The following is a 14,439-nucleotide window of genomic DNA, read 5'->3' as shown; positions in this document are numbered from 1 at the left end:
GCTGGAAGAGCAGTCGCCCGGCAAGCGAAAGGTCTCGGGTTCGATTCCCGATTCAGCGATTTTCGGATCTATATTTTTCTCTTGCATTCATTTATTTATTTTCCGTAGGGGGGTTAAAGGGGTATTGAAATTAAATCTCAAAATATGAGATTATTTCATATTTAAAATCTTGGCCGTGTCCAAGTAAAAATTTGGTGCCTTGTGCACCGGTATTTAATTCTAACGAAAAATTATTTAGTTTCGTTAGGATAACGCATTGTCATCCGCGATTTGGCTCTTGTTGCCCGTCTTATACGTTAAATTTATATTTATATTACAGAGCCTTGTTAAAACTCTTATATTTGATACACGCTGGCTTAAAAAATGCGTTTGTTTACCAACATTAATATATATAACAGAGAAAAGTATAGAATCGAAAGGATCTGAATAGCTCAGCTGGAAGAGCAGTCGCCTGGCAAGCGAAAGGTCTCGGGTTCGATTCCCGATTCAGCGATTTTCGGATCTATATTTTTCTCTTGCATTCATTTATTTATTTTCCGTAGGGGGGTTAAAGGGGTATTGAAATTAAATCTCAAAATATGAGATTATTTCATATTTAAAATCTTGGCCGTGTCCAAGTAAAAATTTGGTGCCTTGTGCACCGGTATTTAATTCTAACGAAAAATTATTTAGTTTCGTTAGGATAACGCATTGTCATCCGCGATTTGGCTCTTGTTGCCCGTCTTATACGTTAAATTTATATTTATATTACAGAGCCTTGTTAAAACTCTTATAAAGTTATTCATATTTATTTGTTTTTAACTTTCTATTGTTTTTCAAGGAAAAACAAATATTTCTTTTTTCATCGTTTCTAAGGAAAAAAAAAGACGCTAGCAAAAAACCGTAGAGCATTTCTTGTGTGTATCGACTCCAAGACGGTTGTGTAGTACATTCATTTTCTTTTTAACGTAAGTATTAAAGATTATTATGCTGAAAATATCAGTATCAAAATTAATAAATTCTACTTTCACAGAGCAAAATTTTGGTATAAAACTCAATGTTGAACATTATTTATATTATTAATAATTGTTAAAAAAGCATTTAATAATATAAACACATTAATATAGGTTTAACATGGCTTTAAAAGAAATAACAAATACCAATTTGTTTACAAAAAAAGAAATTTTGGAGGACATTATGGAAAACGATACGACTTTGTAAGTTATATTTTCTTAATGATTATGCATATTAATAATTAGTTATAATATTATAAAGAAAATAAAAACTATAAAACTAAATTTACACACCTCGCGCGCACACAGTCACATGCATACATAAAAACACACACACACACACACACACATACACGTACACTTAAATTTTCACATGTAACATACACATTATACATTTAAATATACATAGATGCAGATACACACAAATATACAAACGCATACGCACAAAAACACATATACATATACACATTATATATTTATTTACAATTATAGTTTTACATTAAATAATTTTAGCAATAATTTATAATTTTAAATTTTAATTATATTAGATATTTTAATTTTAATCAAACATTTCCTTATTTCAATCAAATAAATTCTTTCATTATAGTGAAATAACTGGCTACGTCAGTTCAATATTTCAAATTAAATCAACCACAAGAAATGGCAAAACAACGCATCTTTTTAATTTTATTATGAGCAACGGTGAAATTACCATTCAAATTGCTGCCTGGAATGATTTAGCTTTTAAATATGCAGACATAATAACTCAAACAGAACAAGTAAGATATTTTTATATTTATATAGTATTAAAATAAGATTTTTTATATATTATTATTTATATAACATTACATTTTAATATATTTATATAATATTATTTATCATATTAATTAAAACAAATTCTTAAATTGTATAGGTTTATTCTCTACAAAAAGTGGTACCTAAAATCCCTTTGAGGAAAGAATATTTACATAATGCTTCATTTCCATACGAATTATTAATCCGAAGTTCCACTATTGTCGTTCCTATTGGCATTTATAAAATACCAAAAGAAATTGAAACAATTTCTTTGATTAAAATGCAAAATGCCAGAACCAAAAGTGGTTTAATAATAGGTAATTTAATATTATAATCTCTCTTATATGTTAATCAATATATTTAAATTTAAAACTTTTTGATTATCCAAAATCAAATTTTGATTTTTAATTGTAAATTTAATAATAATAATCAAATATAACAATATCAAACATAATAACAATAATCAAATATAACAATTTAACGATATCAAATAATAACAATAATCAAACATAACAACAATTATCAAATATAATTAAATATACTCAGTAAACACAAAGTAACTGTAACATAACATATATATTAAAAAGTCCGTTTTAATAAGATAACAGTTACGTGACATGCTCTGTTATATAACAGTTACATTATAGGAACAGACATTTTAATATATATTATGTTATTATTATTTTGTGTTTACTAACATAATCAAAAGAATTTAATTTAAGTTTTAGTAGAATATGCTTCTTTTATTTCAACTATCAATTCTGAAACATTCTGTATATTTGTTTTCATTAAAATTCCTAATTATATGAATTAATTATTATCTAAAATATTTTAATTTTCTTTTCAGAAATGGAACATCATATAAAAATGATTTTTGAAAAATCATCTAATAATCATTTTTACATTGGAGCGATTACAGATGGTTATTATAAACTGTCTGTTTTAATAACATGTAATGGAGAATTTGAAGATAATTTCACTTACGGCTCACCAATTAAAGTAATAGGAAAAATGCAAGTACCTGAAAATAAACCTCCATATCTTTCAGTTTCGTCAGTGGAAAATGTGCAATTAATTGACGGCGAAAAAATGTCATTTTTGCAAACCTTAAAAGGATATCATCCTATTCCATAAATTTTAACAAAATTATTTTCTTTACGAAGAGACAATTTGATTTTAAAAATACAAATATTTTACATATTTAAAGTAATAAATAACATATTTTAAATACTTTAAATATTTACAATAAGTAACATTATATTTTAAATATTTAGCATTATTATACGTATTATTATATGTATTTTATATTAAATATTTAATATTACTATGTTTTACTTTCTCGTTCTCATTTGCAAATAATATATATATATATATATATATATATATATATATACGAGGTGTGTTCAAAAAGTATCGCGAATTTTGAATTTCCGCGGGTTACGTATATTCGATTTTCGATTTTTTTGTGGCGTTATATTGGTACTCATGTTTCTCATTTATGCCGACAAGTACGGCCATTTTGAATGTTCAGTTAATTTTTGACAGCTGCTTTGCTTGCACGTGTTTTGGCTCGTCTTCGATTTTTGCCTATTCCAAAAAATGGATCAAAGAATCTGTATCAAATTTTGTGTGAAAAACAAAATTAAGTGCGCGGACGCATTCCGAATGTTGACTGTGGCATATGGTGAAGCTACCTTGGACCGAAGCAACGTTTATCGGTGGTACAAAATGTTTTCCGAGGGCCGAGAAGATGTGAACGACGATGAGCGTGCCGGACGCCCGAGCACGTCAACAACAGACGAAAACATTGATGAAGTGAAGAAAATAGTATTGGTCAATCGTCGAATCACCGTTAGAGAAGTTGCTGAAGACCTAAACATATCGATTGGCTCGTGCCATTCGATTTTTACCAATGATTTGGGCATGACACGGGTCGCCGCGAAATTCGTACCAAAATTGCTCAATTTCGACCAAAAACAGCATCGAATTTTTGGCCAAAAACAACACACTAATAATGCCGCAGCCACCGTATTTCCCAGATCTGGCCCCCTGTGACTTTTTCTTGTTCCCGAAACTGAAGAGGCCCATGAAAGGACGACGCTACGCTACGATTGAGGAGATAAAGACAGCATCGAAGGAGGAGCTGAACAAGATCACAAAAAATGATTTTTTGAAGTGCTTCGAGGATTGGAAAAAACGTTGGCACAAGTGTATAATATCTGGTGGGGATTACTTTGAAGGGGACAAAATAGATATTCATGAATAAATAAATAATTTTTGAAAAAACAAAATTCGCGATACTTTTTGAACACACCTCGTATATATTGATAAAATGTTACAAATAAAATTCAGAAAAAGAATAAATAAATGATCTTCAATTAAATAATTATCTCCATAATTTTATCTTATTCAAATTCTGAATTTCTTTCTAGCTAATATGCGACTATAAAAAGTTATTCAATTCAATTCAATTCAATTCTTTATTCGTCCCCTAAGGGATTGAAGGCGCTTTTGAAGGAGCGTTCCCCAACCTTACAAAACTCTTACAATTATACTTATATCTACTCTTATCTCTACTCTTACATCTAATTTACAAATAACTTAATTCTACCTTAACCTACTTATCTACTACTTTAGAGAGAGAAAGAGCCGTCCCTACCTATCGCTTCGCTTCGGCTTCCGATTCCCCATATATTCTCCACCACCTCATTCATACCTCACTCATTCTCCTCCTCATACTTCCCTCGTCCTTTTCCCCTCCCTCCCCCTTTTCTTCCGTTCTCCCCTCTTCCCTCTTTTTCTCTATTTCTCTCATCCATCCTTCCCCTTCTCCTCCTTCCTGCAATATTCCCTTCATTCTTTCCCACCAGTTTCCCTTCTCCCCTTCTTCCCCACATTCTCCTATCACATGCTCCCATGTTTCATCTTCTATCCCGCATAACCTACATCTTCTTTTCTCCTTTTCTTCCCAGTATCTCGCCCCTCTCATCTCATTGTTCATTCTGAACTTAACTATCCTTCTCCATCTACTTTCCCCCCATCCCTTTCTCAGGTATTCCGGTAAACCCTCCTCCTTCCATTCCTCATACCATCTATTATATCTCGACTCTCTTATCCTCTCCCATCTTTCCTCCTTTTGCCTTTCCCTGTCTTTCTGTTCCCACCCCTCATATACTTCCTCTCCCCTTCCCCTTTTTTCCTCCATCTCTTTCCCTTCTATTCCTCTTTCTTCCCAGAATTTCTCCCTCTCTTCCTCCCACATCGTTCTTTCCTTTCCTTTTCTTATCCTCTCTTTCATATCCTCAAAACATTTCCTCGCTAAACTTCCTCCCCTTCCTTCCTCCAACTTCCTCTCATACCCTACCGCCCTCCTTCCTGCCCTTATCCTAAATTTGTCTTTTCCTATCTCCTCTCTTACCATATACCCCGGCGTGCACCAGTCTACTCCTAACGTCCACCTAATCCATCGCTCCTGCATTGCCTCCACCTCTCTCCTCTCCTTCCATCCCCATATTTCCGCCCCATATTCCAACACCGTCCCCACCAACCTTTCCATTAGCCATACTCTTTTCATCCAGTCTCCTGCAAACCTTCTCTTTCCCATTCCCCACACCTGTCTTATCACCGCTCCTGCTTTCCTAACTCTGTTCTTTACCTGCGCCTCCTGCCCCCCGTTCCTCTGTAGCTTATACCCTAAATATGTGAATTCTTTCACTTCCTCTAACCTTTTTCCTTTCCATCTCCACTCCACTCTCTTCATTCTTCCTCCTCCCTTTTTAAACCTCATTACCTTTGTCTTATCCACATTCACCTCTAACCTTTTCTTGTCCATATAACTTTTCATTTTCCCCAACATATGTATCATCCCTTCCTCATCCTCCGCCAACAGTACCATGTCATCTGCGTACGCCAAACAATGCACCTTTTCCCCTCCCAGTTTCACCCCCCCCCCAACCTCCTTTTCTTAGCACTTCCTCTATATCCGCTATCAGCAGACTGAATAAGTGCGGACTCATTGGGCAACCTTGCCTCACCCCCCTTGCCGTCCAAAAATTTTCTCCCTCCTCTTTCCCCACTCTTACCTTACTCCTCGTTTCCCTGTACACCTCTTCTATCCTACTCCTTAATCCTTCCCTCACTCCCCTCCCCTTCATTGCCTCCATTAACACCTCCCTATCTACCGAGTCAAACGCCGCCTTCAGGTCCATAAATGCCGCAACTACCTTTCCTCCCTTCTTATTTACCCTCTTATTCACCAGATAGTTCAACACATAGATACTATCCATCACCCCCATTCCCTTTCTAAAACCTGTCTGACTCTCCGGTATCATATTCTTCCCCTCCATTTCTTCCTTTAACCTTTCAGTTAAAATCCCCACGTATATCTTGTATAGCGTTGGCATCAATGTCACTCCTCTATAGTTTTCCACTTTATTCCCCGTTCCCTTTTTCAACAGTGGCACTATTATCCCTTCTTTCCACCTCTCCGGCCATCCTTCTCCTCTCCATACTCTGTTGCACATTTCCCATACCCACTCTTCTACCCTCTCCCCTCCATATTTCCATACCTCACTCGGTATCCCATCCTCCCCCGCTGCTTTTCCTTTCTTCAGTTTTCCCAGCATCCTCTTCACTTCCTCCCTGCTTATCTCCTGCTCCTCATCTCTCTCCCTTTTTTCTTTTCCTCCTCTTACAACTTTTACCTCTATCCCTCCCAATAAGTCCATGAAGTATTCCTTCCATTCCTCCGCCTTTATCTCCTCATTCACCCCTTCTCTCTTTTTCCTTTCCCTGTTTATAATCTTCCATACTTCTCCTTCCGTTCTTGCCTCTATCGCCTCCTTGTAACATCTTAGCCTCTCCTCCTCCCTTTTTCCTTTACACATTAGCCTATATTCCGCCCTTACTTTTCTATATCCTTCTCCTCCTCCTCCTTTTTTCCTCCATTCCCTTAACTTTTTCCTCACTTCTTTCCTCTTCTCCTCACATTCCTCGTCCCACCACCCTTTCCTTTTCCCTTCTTCACTCTCTTTTTCTCCTTCTCTCAATTCCTCTTCTATTCTTCCTATTTTTTCCTCTAGCTCCTCTTCAATCCCCTCCTTCCACCCCTCTCCCCACTCTATTTCCTCTTTTATTCTTTCTCCTCCCCTCTTTGTCCATCTCCCTCTTTTTCTTATTCCTTTTCCCTCCCCCCTTTTTCCCTTTTCAGCTCCTCCTCTTCTTTCTAGCGTTACAATCAATGGGTGATGGTCCGATTCTATGTTATCTCCCACCTCCATTCTCTTTATCCTTTCCTTTACTCTATCCTCTCCCACCACATAATCTATTACCGATTTCCCTCTTCCTCCTGTATATGTGTACTCCCCCTTCCTATCCCCTCTTATCCCTCCGTTAAAAATTCCCCATCCCACCTCTTCCAACTCTTTTATCAACTTCTTCCCTTCCTCATTAACTTTCTTGTCCTTCGATCTTCTTTCTTCTTCCTCCTCCCCTCCTATCACTCCCCCCCTTCTACCTGTCCTTAGCGTTGAAATCTCCTCCAAAATCGTCCATTTATTTTCTTCTTTCTCTTCCATCCATTCCTTCATTTCCTCCAATTTCCTTTCCATGTCCCCGTTGATGTATACGCCTATTACCCTCCACTTCTCTCTTCCTACTTCTAAATCCGCCATCATTATTCCCTCCTCCTTTTCTCCCATTTCTGATACTTTTATCTTCCCCCTCTCCTCCCTTACCCCATGATCATTCCCCCTATCGGTCTTCCTTTCTTCTTTCTCTTCTTTGCTGCTTGCTTCTCCCATCTATATCCTTTCGGTAACCTCTTTTTAATCGCCTCCCACCCCCTTTCCTCTATCCATGTTTCCATCATCACCACCACCTCCCAATCTTCTATTTCCTTCCAGAACTTTATAAAAAGTTATTCATTATATTATATTATACTTATATTTTTCAGAGTATCAATAATACAGTCATAAAATATTATTTCTTTCTTTACTTGAATAATGACATAATATGTTATTTCGCTATAATAAAAAAAAAATTTTTTATTAAAATAAAGAAATGTTTAATTAAATAAAATTAAAATATATAAATTAATAAAAATTTAAAATTATAAGTTATTGCTAAAATTATAATTTTACTATAAATATAAAATTATAAAAACTATCAATATTGGTAATATTTAAAAGACGTATTTTTTGTATTTTACATTCTAAATTGTAGTTAAAATTATATATATAATAATTCTGCTTAATTATTTTAGTTGTAATTACGTATAATCAAATTAAATAAATAGTAAATAAATGTGAATAATTATGTGTGTAAAATATGATGTATTTATTGATAAAATGCTACAAATCTTTGATAAAAAAATTCCAAAAAAATATATAATTAATTTTTAATTAAATAATTATTTATCACACGCGCGTACTTACGCACGCGCACACAAACACACACAAACACATATACACAGACATACACACACATGCACACACATGCACACACATGCACATACACATGTACGTACACACGCACACTCGCACGCACGCACGCACAGTATAAAATTAAAATATCTATACTGATTCAAATTTTAAGTTATAAATTATTGCTAAAATTATTGATTAAATTATGCTAAAGTCATAAAATTATTATGAATTATTATAAAATTATAAAAAAATGTCAATATTTTAAATATTTTTTTAAATACTAAAAGATTATCATTTTCTACATTGTTTTTACGTTCTTATTTGTAGTTAAGATTATATAATATCTTATTTGTAGTTAAGATTATATAATAATTATAGTTATAGTTAATTATTTTTAATTCAAAATTGCAAGCTGTCAAACGAACATTGCATCGCTCATCGTCGCGCACTTCACGTCAACTTGCGTCGCGAGATCGATCGCGTCGCCACGACCAATCACGATCGGAATAAAGCGGCAACAATGGGATCGCGATTTTCGGCAAACTTCCTGGTATCACAGAGATTTTACTGTAGGGATAATGCTGGACGAATATAACTTTGCTTTTCCTTTAATTCTAACATATTTAATATTTTCCTTTTTTTTTGCATTTCTTGCGTGAAAAAACTGTTCATATATTTCTGTTATAACTTGATTATCTTTATCGTCATTATACATTTCATTTATTAAAATAGTTAAAAATACTTTGAAACTCATGTCTCTCTACTTCACACTTACATACAACAGTATAAATTATTTGACAGTTTTGAATTTGCGCGTATAGAAAAAAATCAACACGTTTTAGTGACATGGTTGCTGGTACCTATACCAAAAATAGTTCCGCCTCTACCAATAACAACCACGGTACATGTACCAAACAGTTGCCAAAAATCGCCTATTATAAAATTTAGAAATTCTGGTGCTTTTGTGCATGCATTGGTTTCTGATATGGGGTCTAATTTTATGCAGCTATCCCGTGAATTAGGTATTTCGACAGAAAATTCAACATTTTTAGTAAATGAAGAGGAAATTTTTTATATTTTTGATACTCCTTATTTAATGAAAGCAACTCGTAATAATTTATTAAAATATAATTTTAAATTTGATAATAAAGTTGCTTCATAAAATCATATAATCCAATTTTATAATAGAGATTCTAAACAATGAATAAAAATGGCTCCTCATCTAACAAAATATCATATTGAACCAAATTCCTTTCAACGAATGAAAGTAAAATATGCTGTCCAAATATTTAGCAATCGGGTAGCTGCAGGTATATGCACGCAAATGTCGTTTGGTTTTCTTCCAAGTGAAGCAGTTGGCATAATAGAACTTATTGAAAAATTAGATAAATTATTTGATATTATAAATTCATTTGCTTTAAATAATCCAAAAGAATATGGAGAAATTTATACTGGTAGTGAGAAACAAAAAGAGTTCTTAGAGAAAATGTTACATCTTTTCAAATATATTACAATAATTAATGCCAACGGTTCACGTGTTAATGTAAATATTAAATGTTTTCAGTGCTGGCAGATTACAATTAATAGTATAATGCAGTTATGGAATAAAAAATTAAAATTTTTTAATTTTCCTTATCTTCGAACACGAAGAATAAATCAAAATTGTGTCGAAAATTTCTTTGATACTATTATGCAACAAGATGGTAATTCTCTGAATCCGACATCGATTTAATTTATGCGTGCCTTTAAAAAATTACTCAGTATTAAATTTCTACAGCATTCTGAATCTCAAAATTGTGCTCATGATAATTACCAAATGTTAAATTTTATTAAGAAGCCGTGTTCAAGTAAATGTTTAAATCAAACTATTCCACTTTTGCCACGTAAAATTTTAGATATCCCGAACCATGATTACTATTCCATGGATCTGCCAGAGGAGAATGCGTTTACATATGTGTGTGGATGTTTGATTAAAAAGTGTATGGAAATTTATTCCTGTAATACATGTATATTATATGTAAATAAAAATAACGCTGTTTTAGAAGACACTATATTATATTGTTCTTTTCGAGCTTATTCTAATGAAGAAAATAATTTATATGGCTATTTAAACATACCAAATAGCAATTTTTGTTTTTAAATCCATCAATTAGAAGAATTATTTGTAAAAAATTTTGAAAATAATTGTTTTAAAAGAAATATTGCCAATTATCTTTTTTATTTAGTGCAAACTATACTTTTTGAATTGCTATGCCAAGATTTTTTTTACTAATTTTTTGATAAAATTATTTTTACGTACGTGTATATATTTTACATTAACACAGCATAATAAATCATGCAAAAGCATTAGTAAGAAAAATAGGAAACTTCTAAATGTGAAACATTTATAAATCTTAATATTAAGTATACAGTCTTATAGCCTGTCTTATATATGTTAAATTTATATATACAGTCTTATTTTCATAATAAAAAGTGTGATTGCGCTTTAAATGAAATATTAATATTTATAACATTTGCTTTATATATATCATACATTAACATTATTAACAACTTGATCTTATATATACATAATTTTTTATTAAAATTAATTTATTTTACATGTAGTAATATACTAAAAAGAGAGCAAAAATGAAGAAAGAGTGAAAAAAAAGTTCAGATGGCAGTACTGTTATACTCGCTGATTTCGCGCATGCGTACTCCATTTTATGTTACACAAACATCAAAGGTGCCGACAGAGAGTTGTGCTATTGTATATACTGTGATATTACTTCTATAACAACTGTGGAACGCTAGCGAATTTTAAGCAACACTTACTGTAAACGCATTTTAATTAAGCGAAGAACTGTAGTGACATTGGTGCAACTGAACTTAAGACGTTTCAATAAATAGAATCTTATATAATACAAATTTAAACAATTAAAAAATGCGTAAAAAGATTTAAAACCTAGAACATTAGGTTTGTTCTTCTTGCTTACACTTCGTACACTATCGTGTAAAGTGTACACTTTGGCGTTCTTCTTGTCGGAAATGACGTAGAGTTGTGCGATTACACTGGATTACACGCTGTTCGTCTTGAAAAGTGGATCACACTTTTATGACGAATTTTACACTGGTTTACACGAGCCTGAGAGGTGGTGTACGCAGTGTAAAGTTACACTAAGAGGTTATAGTTTTCCACGATTGCTTCCTAATTTTATTTTTTACAATGGAAGAAGTCGTATAAGTGCCTAAAACGGCAATAGTATTTCGAAATGCCGATGAATCAATAATTATTGATGAAGAAGGTTACATAACATGCCAAACCGACAGTATGTATACATTTTTAATTGTTTTATTTACATATGTGTTTTGTTAATTGTATGTATACATTTTTAATTGTTTTATTTACATGTGTATCATGTTAATTTGTAGGTGGGCTAACTTTTAAAATACACACTTCCGAAATAGATTTGAATGGTCCACCCATTACATGTACTTTGGATAACGAAAAAGTTTTAATAGTATTAACATCTACACACAGAACAATAGACACACCGGACACTAACATTTCCAATCAAGAAAATCAGAAGCCAAACGTCATTCAACACAATTTGAAATTTTTACATGAAATGATGCAAATACCAAACTATTTTTATCACTCTACAAGGAGAAGAAAAAATTAGTTAGTTCTAGAAGAATTAAAAATTTTAAAGAAATGTGGAAGCGTATAAGCGACGAGATGAGAAACTCGGGATACGACGTGACTCCTATACAAGTGGAAAATAAATGGAAGACTTTAGAAAGACAATATAAAAAAGTTATTTCCAATAATAATAAGACAGGAAGAGGGCGGATTACCTGTAGTTACCAAACGTTTACGTATAGCTAAAATTGAAATAATAATAAATCATAATAAATTGATGCTTTATTTTTACTTACATGCTTTTACAGGGAACTGACAGAAATTTTGGGAAAGAGCCACAAAATAGTTCCACTTGCTGTGGCGGGTCCGGAAATAAGAGTAATGGTCCGAAATAGTATATCAGATCTCAGGACTTTATTGAATAACAGGTTTGTTTCGTAAATACTAATATCATCTATGAATTGTGATTTAAGTATATTTATTATTGCATATTTTGAAAATTGTTCATATATTTTCATATATTATCATTAATTTTTGAAAATTAATTTTATTTTTTAACTTTAGTGCGCCGATTTTAATGCCAGTATCGACAACAATTGTATTACCAACCACATCAAACGTAGAAAAAAGAGAGGAACCTGAAGATATGCCTGTGGCTGATGAAAGTGAAGTAGTAACCGTACCTGAAAATGCCAACCTCGTTGCTGTTGCTAAAAAAAGAATCGCCACTGGAACAACGGCAAAGGCATTGCAACAGTGCCAAAAAGAGATGCAAGAATACAGGAAGACACTCGAAAAACGCGATGAAAATCAAGATAAAATGTTATCACAAATCCTGGAAACCTATAAATCAATAAAAGATAGACAAGAAGAACATTTGACCGCAATAGAAAACCACAGAAAGGAAATTATTCAACAAAGACAACGAAGAAACGACTAATTGGAAGAAAAAAAAATTCATTAAAAAAATTTTTAAATTTATTTTTAAAAAATTAACCAGTGTGACGTGGCGACTCTTCTTTTCAGTAAATTTAGCCGACGATTATATTATTTTATTCCATTTAATTTCCACTTGTATTGCAGTCACGTCATATCCTTAGTTTTTCATTTCGTTACTTATGCGTTTCCACATTTCTTGTACAGTGTTGAAAACAGCTTTGTATTATATTTGTGAAGTTTATTGTTTATTGTTGATTTAATGGAACAATTTAATAAAAGAATTTTTATATTAATATGAAATAAGGATTTTTATTGAAAACACATTTATTATTTATAATTCACAAATAATATAATATATAAGGCCTTTAAAAGATAAATTTACATAATTCTTATTTAAATAGAATGTACAATAATTGAGACATTTATTGTGCTGCGAGTTGTCTACATATTTCATCTCTAAGTTCTCGTCCCTGTTGATTATCCTGCGGTATTGCATTATCTCCAACCATATTAATCAGTGCATTTACAGCATCAGGATCAGGTTGATTTTCATCGGGAGGTGGTTCAAATAACTGTAAATCATTAGCATTCGCCATATTGTGCAAAACACAACATGCATGCACAACCTGAACCATTCGAACAATGTCTCGTAACTTAAAATGGTACAATTGACGAAATCGCTGTTTCAGATTACCAAATGCATTTTCGATAATAACTCGACATGAACTCAATCTTTGGTTAAAATTGATTTGAGCTCGTGTCAAATGTCCGTTATCTCTATACGAAACAATCAACCGTTGTAAACAGGGATACGCACTATCTCCAAGCAAGTATCCATCTTCTGCAAATTAAAAAAATTGGTTCAGTAAAAGATTGTACACTAAGTCTCTTTACAATAGCATCCGAATATACATTTTGATATTATTTTAATCTAAAAAAAATTACGTCACAAACCTCCACAAAGTTCATTCAGTCTATTGTACACAGGCGATTCCCTGAAAACTCTTGCATCATGAACCGATCCAGAGTAACCGATAAACACATTCATAAACTTTTGTCCGTGGTTCACAATGCCTTGTAACTGAATGGAAAAAAATTGTTTCCTATTTATGTACAAATCTTTGTCTTCTATTGGTTTGTCGATTCGAATGTGCGATCCATCTATGGCACCTGTAATAATGAATTATTTAGTAATGAAATAATCGAAATTCTATATGTATGAAAATAGTACTTTTGAAATATACCTATTACTCCAGGAAATCTGTTTTGCATTTGTAGAAAATGTTCTTTAATGGCTTCTCTCTCTTGCATTGTAGGAAATCTGATGACATTTGGTGCAAGAGATATTAAAAAATTTGTGATCCGGGATATAACATTGTACAGCGCACTTATGGTAATCCCAAATTTATCTGCTACATCCCGATAGCCACTGCTTTCATGTCCAACGTACCAAAGAAAACTTATGATATGTTTCTCTGGAGAAATAGGCTCGTAGCCTGCATAAGCTGTGATAACATACATAGATATAATAAGATATTATATTCATAAAATTATGCAACTAAAATATGTTATTTATAAATAATATTAATGTATGTGGAACTCATAATTATGATATAATTAACCTTGTAATGCCAAAAAAATTTGAGATGCTGCAAAACGATTGATC

The 14,439-nt window shown here is 32.5% G+C and overlaps 2 protein-coding genes across 2 annotated transcripts; both read left to right on the top strand.

Annotated features, from left to right (window-relative positions):
* Positions 1-1,079: 1,079 nt before the first annotated feature.
* LOC114930363 (uncharacterized) lies at positions 1,080-2,946 on the top strand. Its single transcript, XM_085486458.1, has 4 exons — positions 1,080-1,196; positions 1,600-1,771; positions 1,906-2,104; positions 2,635-2,946. Exons 1-4 carry the CDS (start codon positions 1,114-1,116, stop codon positions 2,919-2,921), a joined length of 741 nt encoding a protein of 246 aa, XP_085342584.1. The 5' UTR covers positions 1,080-1,113; the 3' UTR covers positions 2,922-2,946.
* Positions 2,947-11,875: 8,929 nt separating this feature from the next.
* On the top strand, positions 11,876-12,774 carry LOC114936634 (uncharacterized). Its single transcript, XM_085486457.1, has 2 exons — positions 11,876-12,262; positions 12,399-12,774. Exons 1-2 carry the CDS (start codon positions 12,216-12,218, stop codon positions 12,772-12,774), a joined length of 423 nt encoding a protein of 140 aa, XP_085342583.1. The 5' UTR covers positions 11,876-12,215.
* The last annotated feature ends 1,665 nt before the right edge of the window (positions 12,775-14,439 follow it).

This window comes from Nylanderia fulva, unplaced genomic scaffold (genome assembly GCF_048542155.1).
Source record: "Nylanderia fulva isolate GAGA-0341 unplaced genomic scaffold, ASM4854215v1 Scaffold432, whole genome shotgun sequence".
Classification (NCBI taxonomy): Eukaryota; Metazoa; Arthropoda; class Insecta; order Hymenoptera; family Formicidae; genus Nylanderia; species Nylanderia fulva.
Note: the sequence above shows the minus strand (reverse complement) of the source record. Positions and strands in the feature narration are given on the sequence as shown.

Excerpts from the sequence above, each read along its gene's own strand:
- LOC114930363 (XM_085486458.1), top strand. The coding sequence starts at position 1,114 with ATGGCTTTAAAAGAAATAACAAATACCAATTTGTTTACAAAAAAAGAA. Across the intron at positions 1,772-1,905 it reads TAATAACTCAAACAGAACAA|GTTTATTCTCTACAAAAAGT; the intron begins GTAAGATATTTT and ends TAAATTGTATAG. Across the intron at positions 2,105-2,634 it reads CAAAAGTGGTTTAATAATAG|AAATGGAACATCATATAAAA; the intron begins GTAATTTAATAT and ends TTTTCTTTTCAG.
- LOC114936634 (XM_085486457.1), top strand. The coding sequence starts at position 12,216 with ATGGTCCGAAATAGTATATCAGATCTCAGGACTTTATTGAATAACAG. Across the intron at positions 12,263-12,398 it reads AGGACTTTATTGAATAACAG|TGCGCCGATTTTAATGCCAG; the intron begins GTTTGTTTCGTA and ends TTTTAACTTTAG.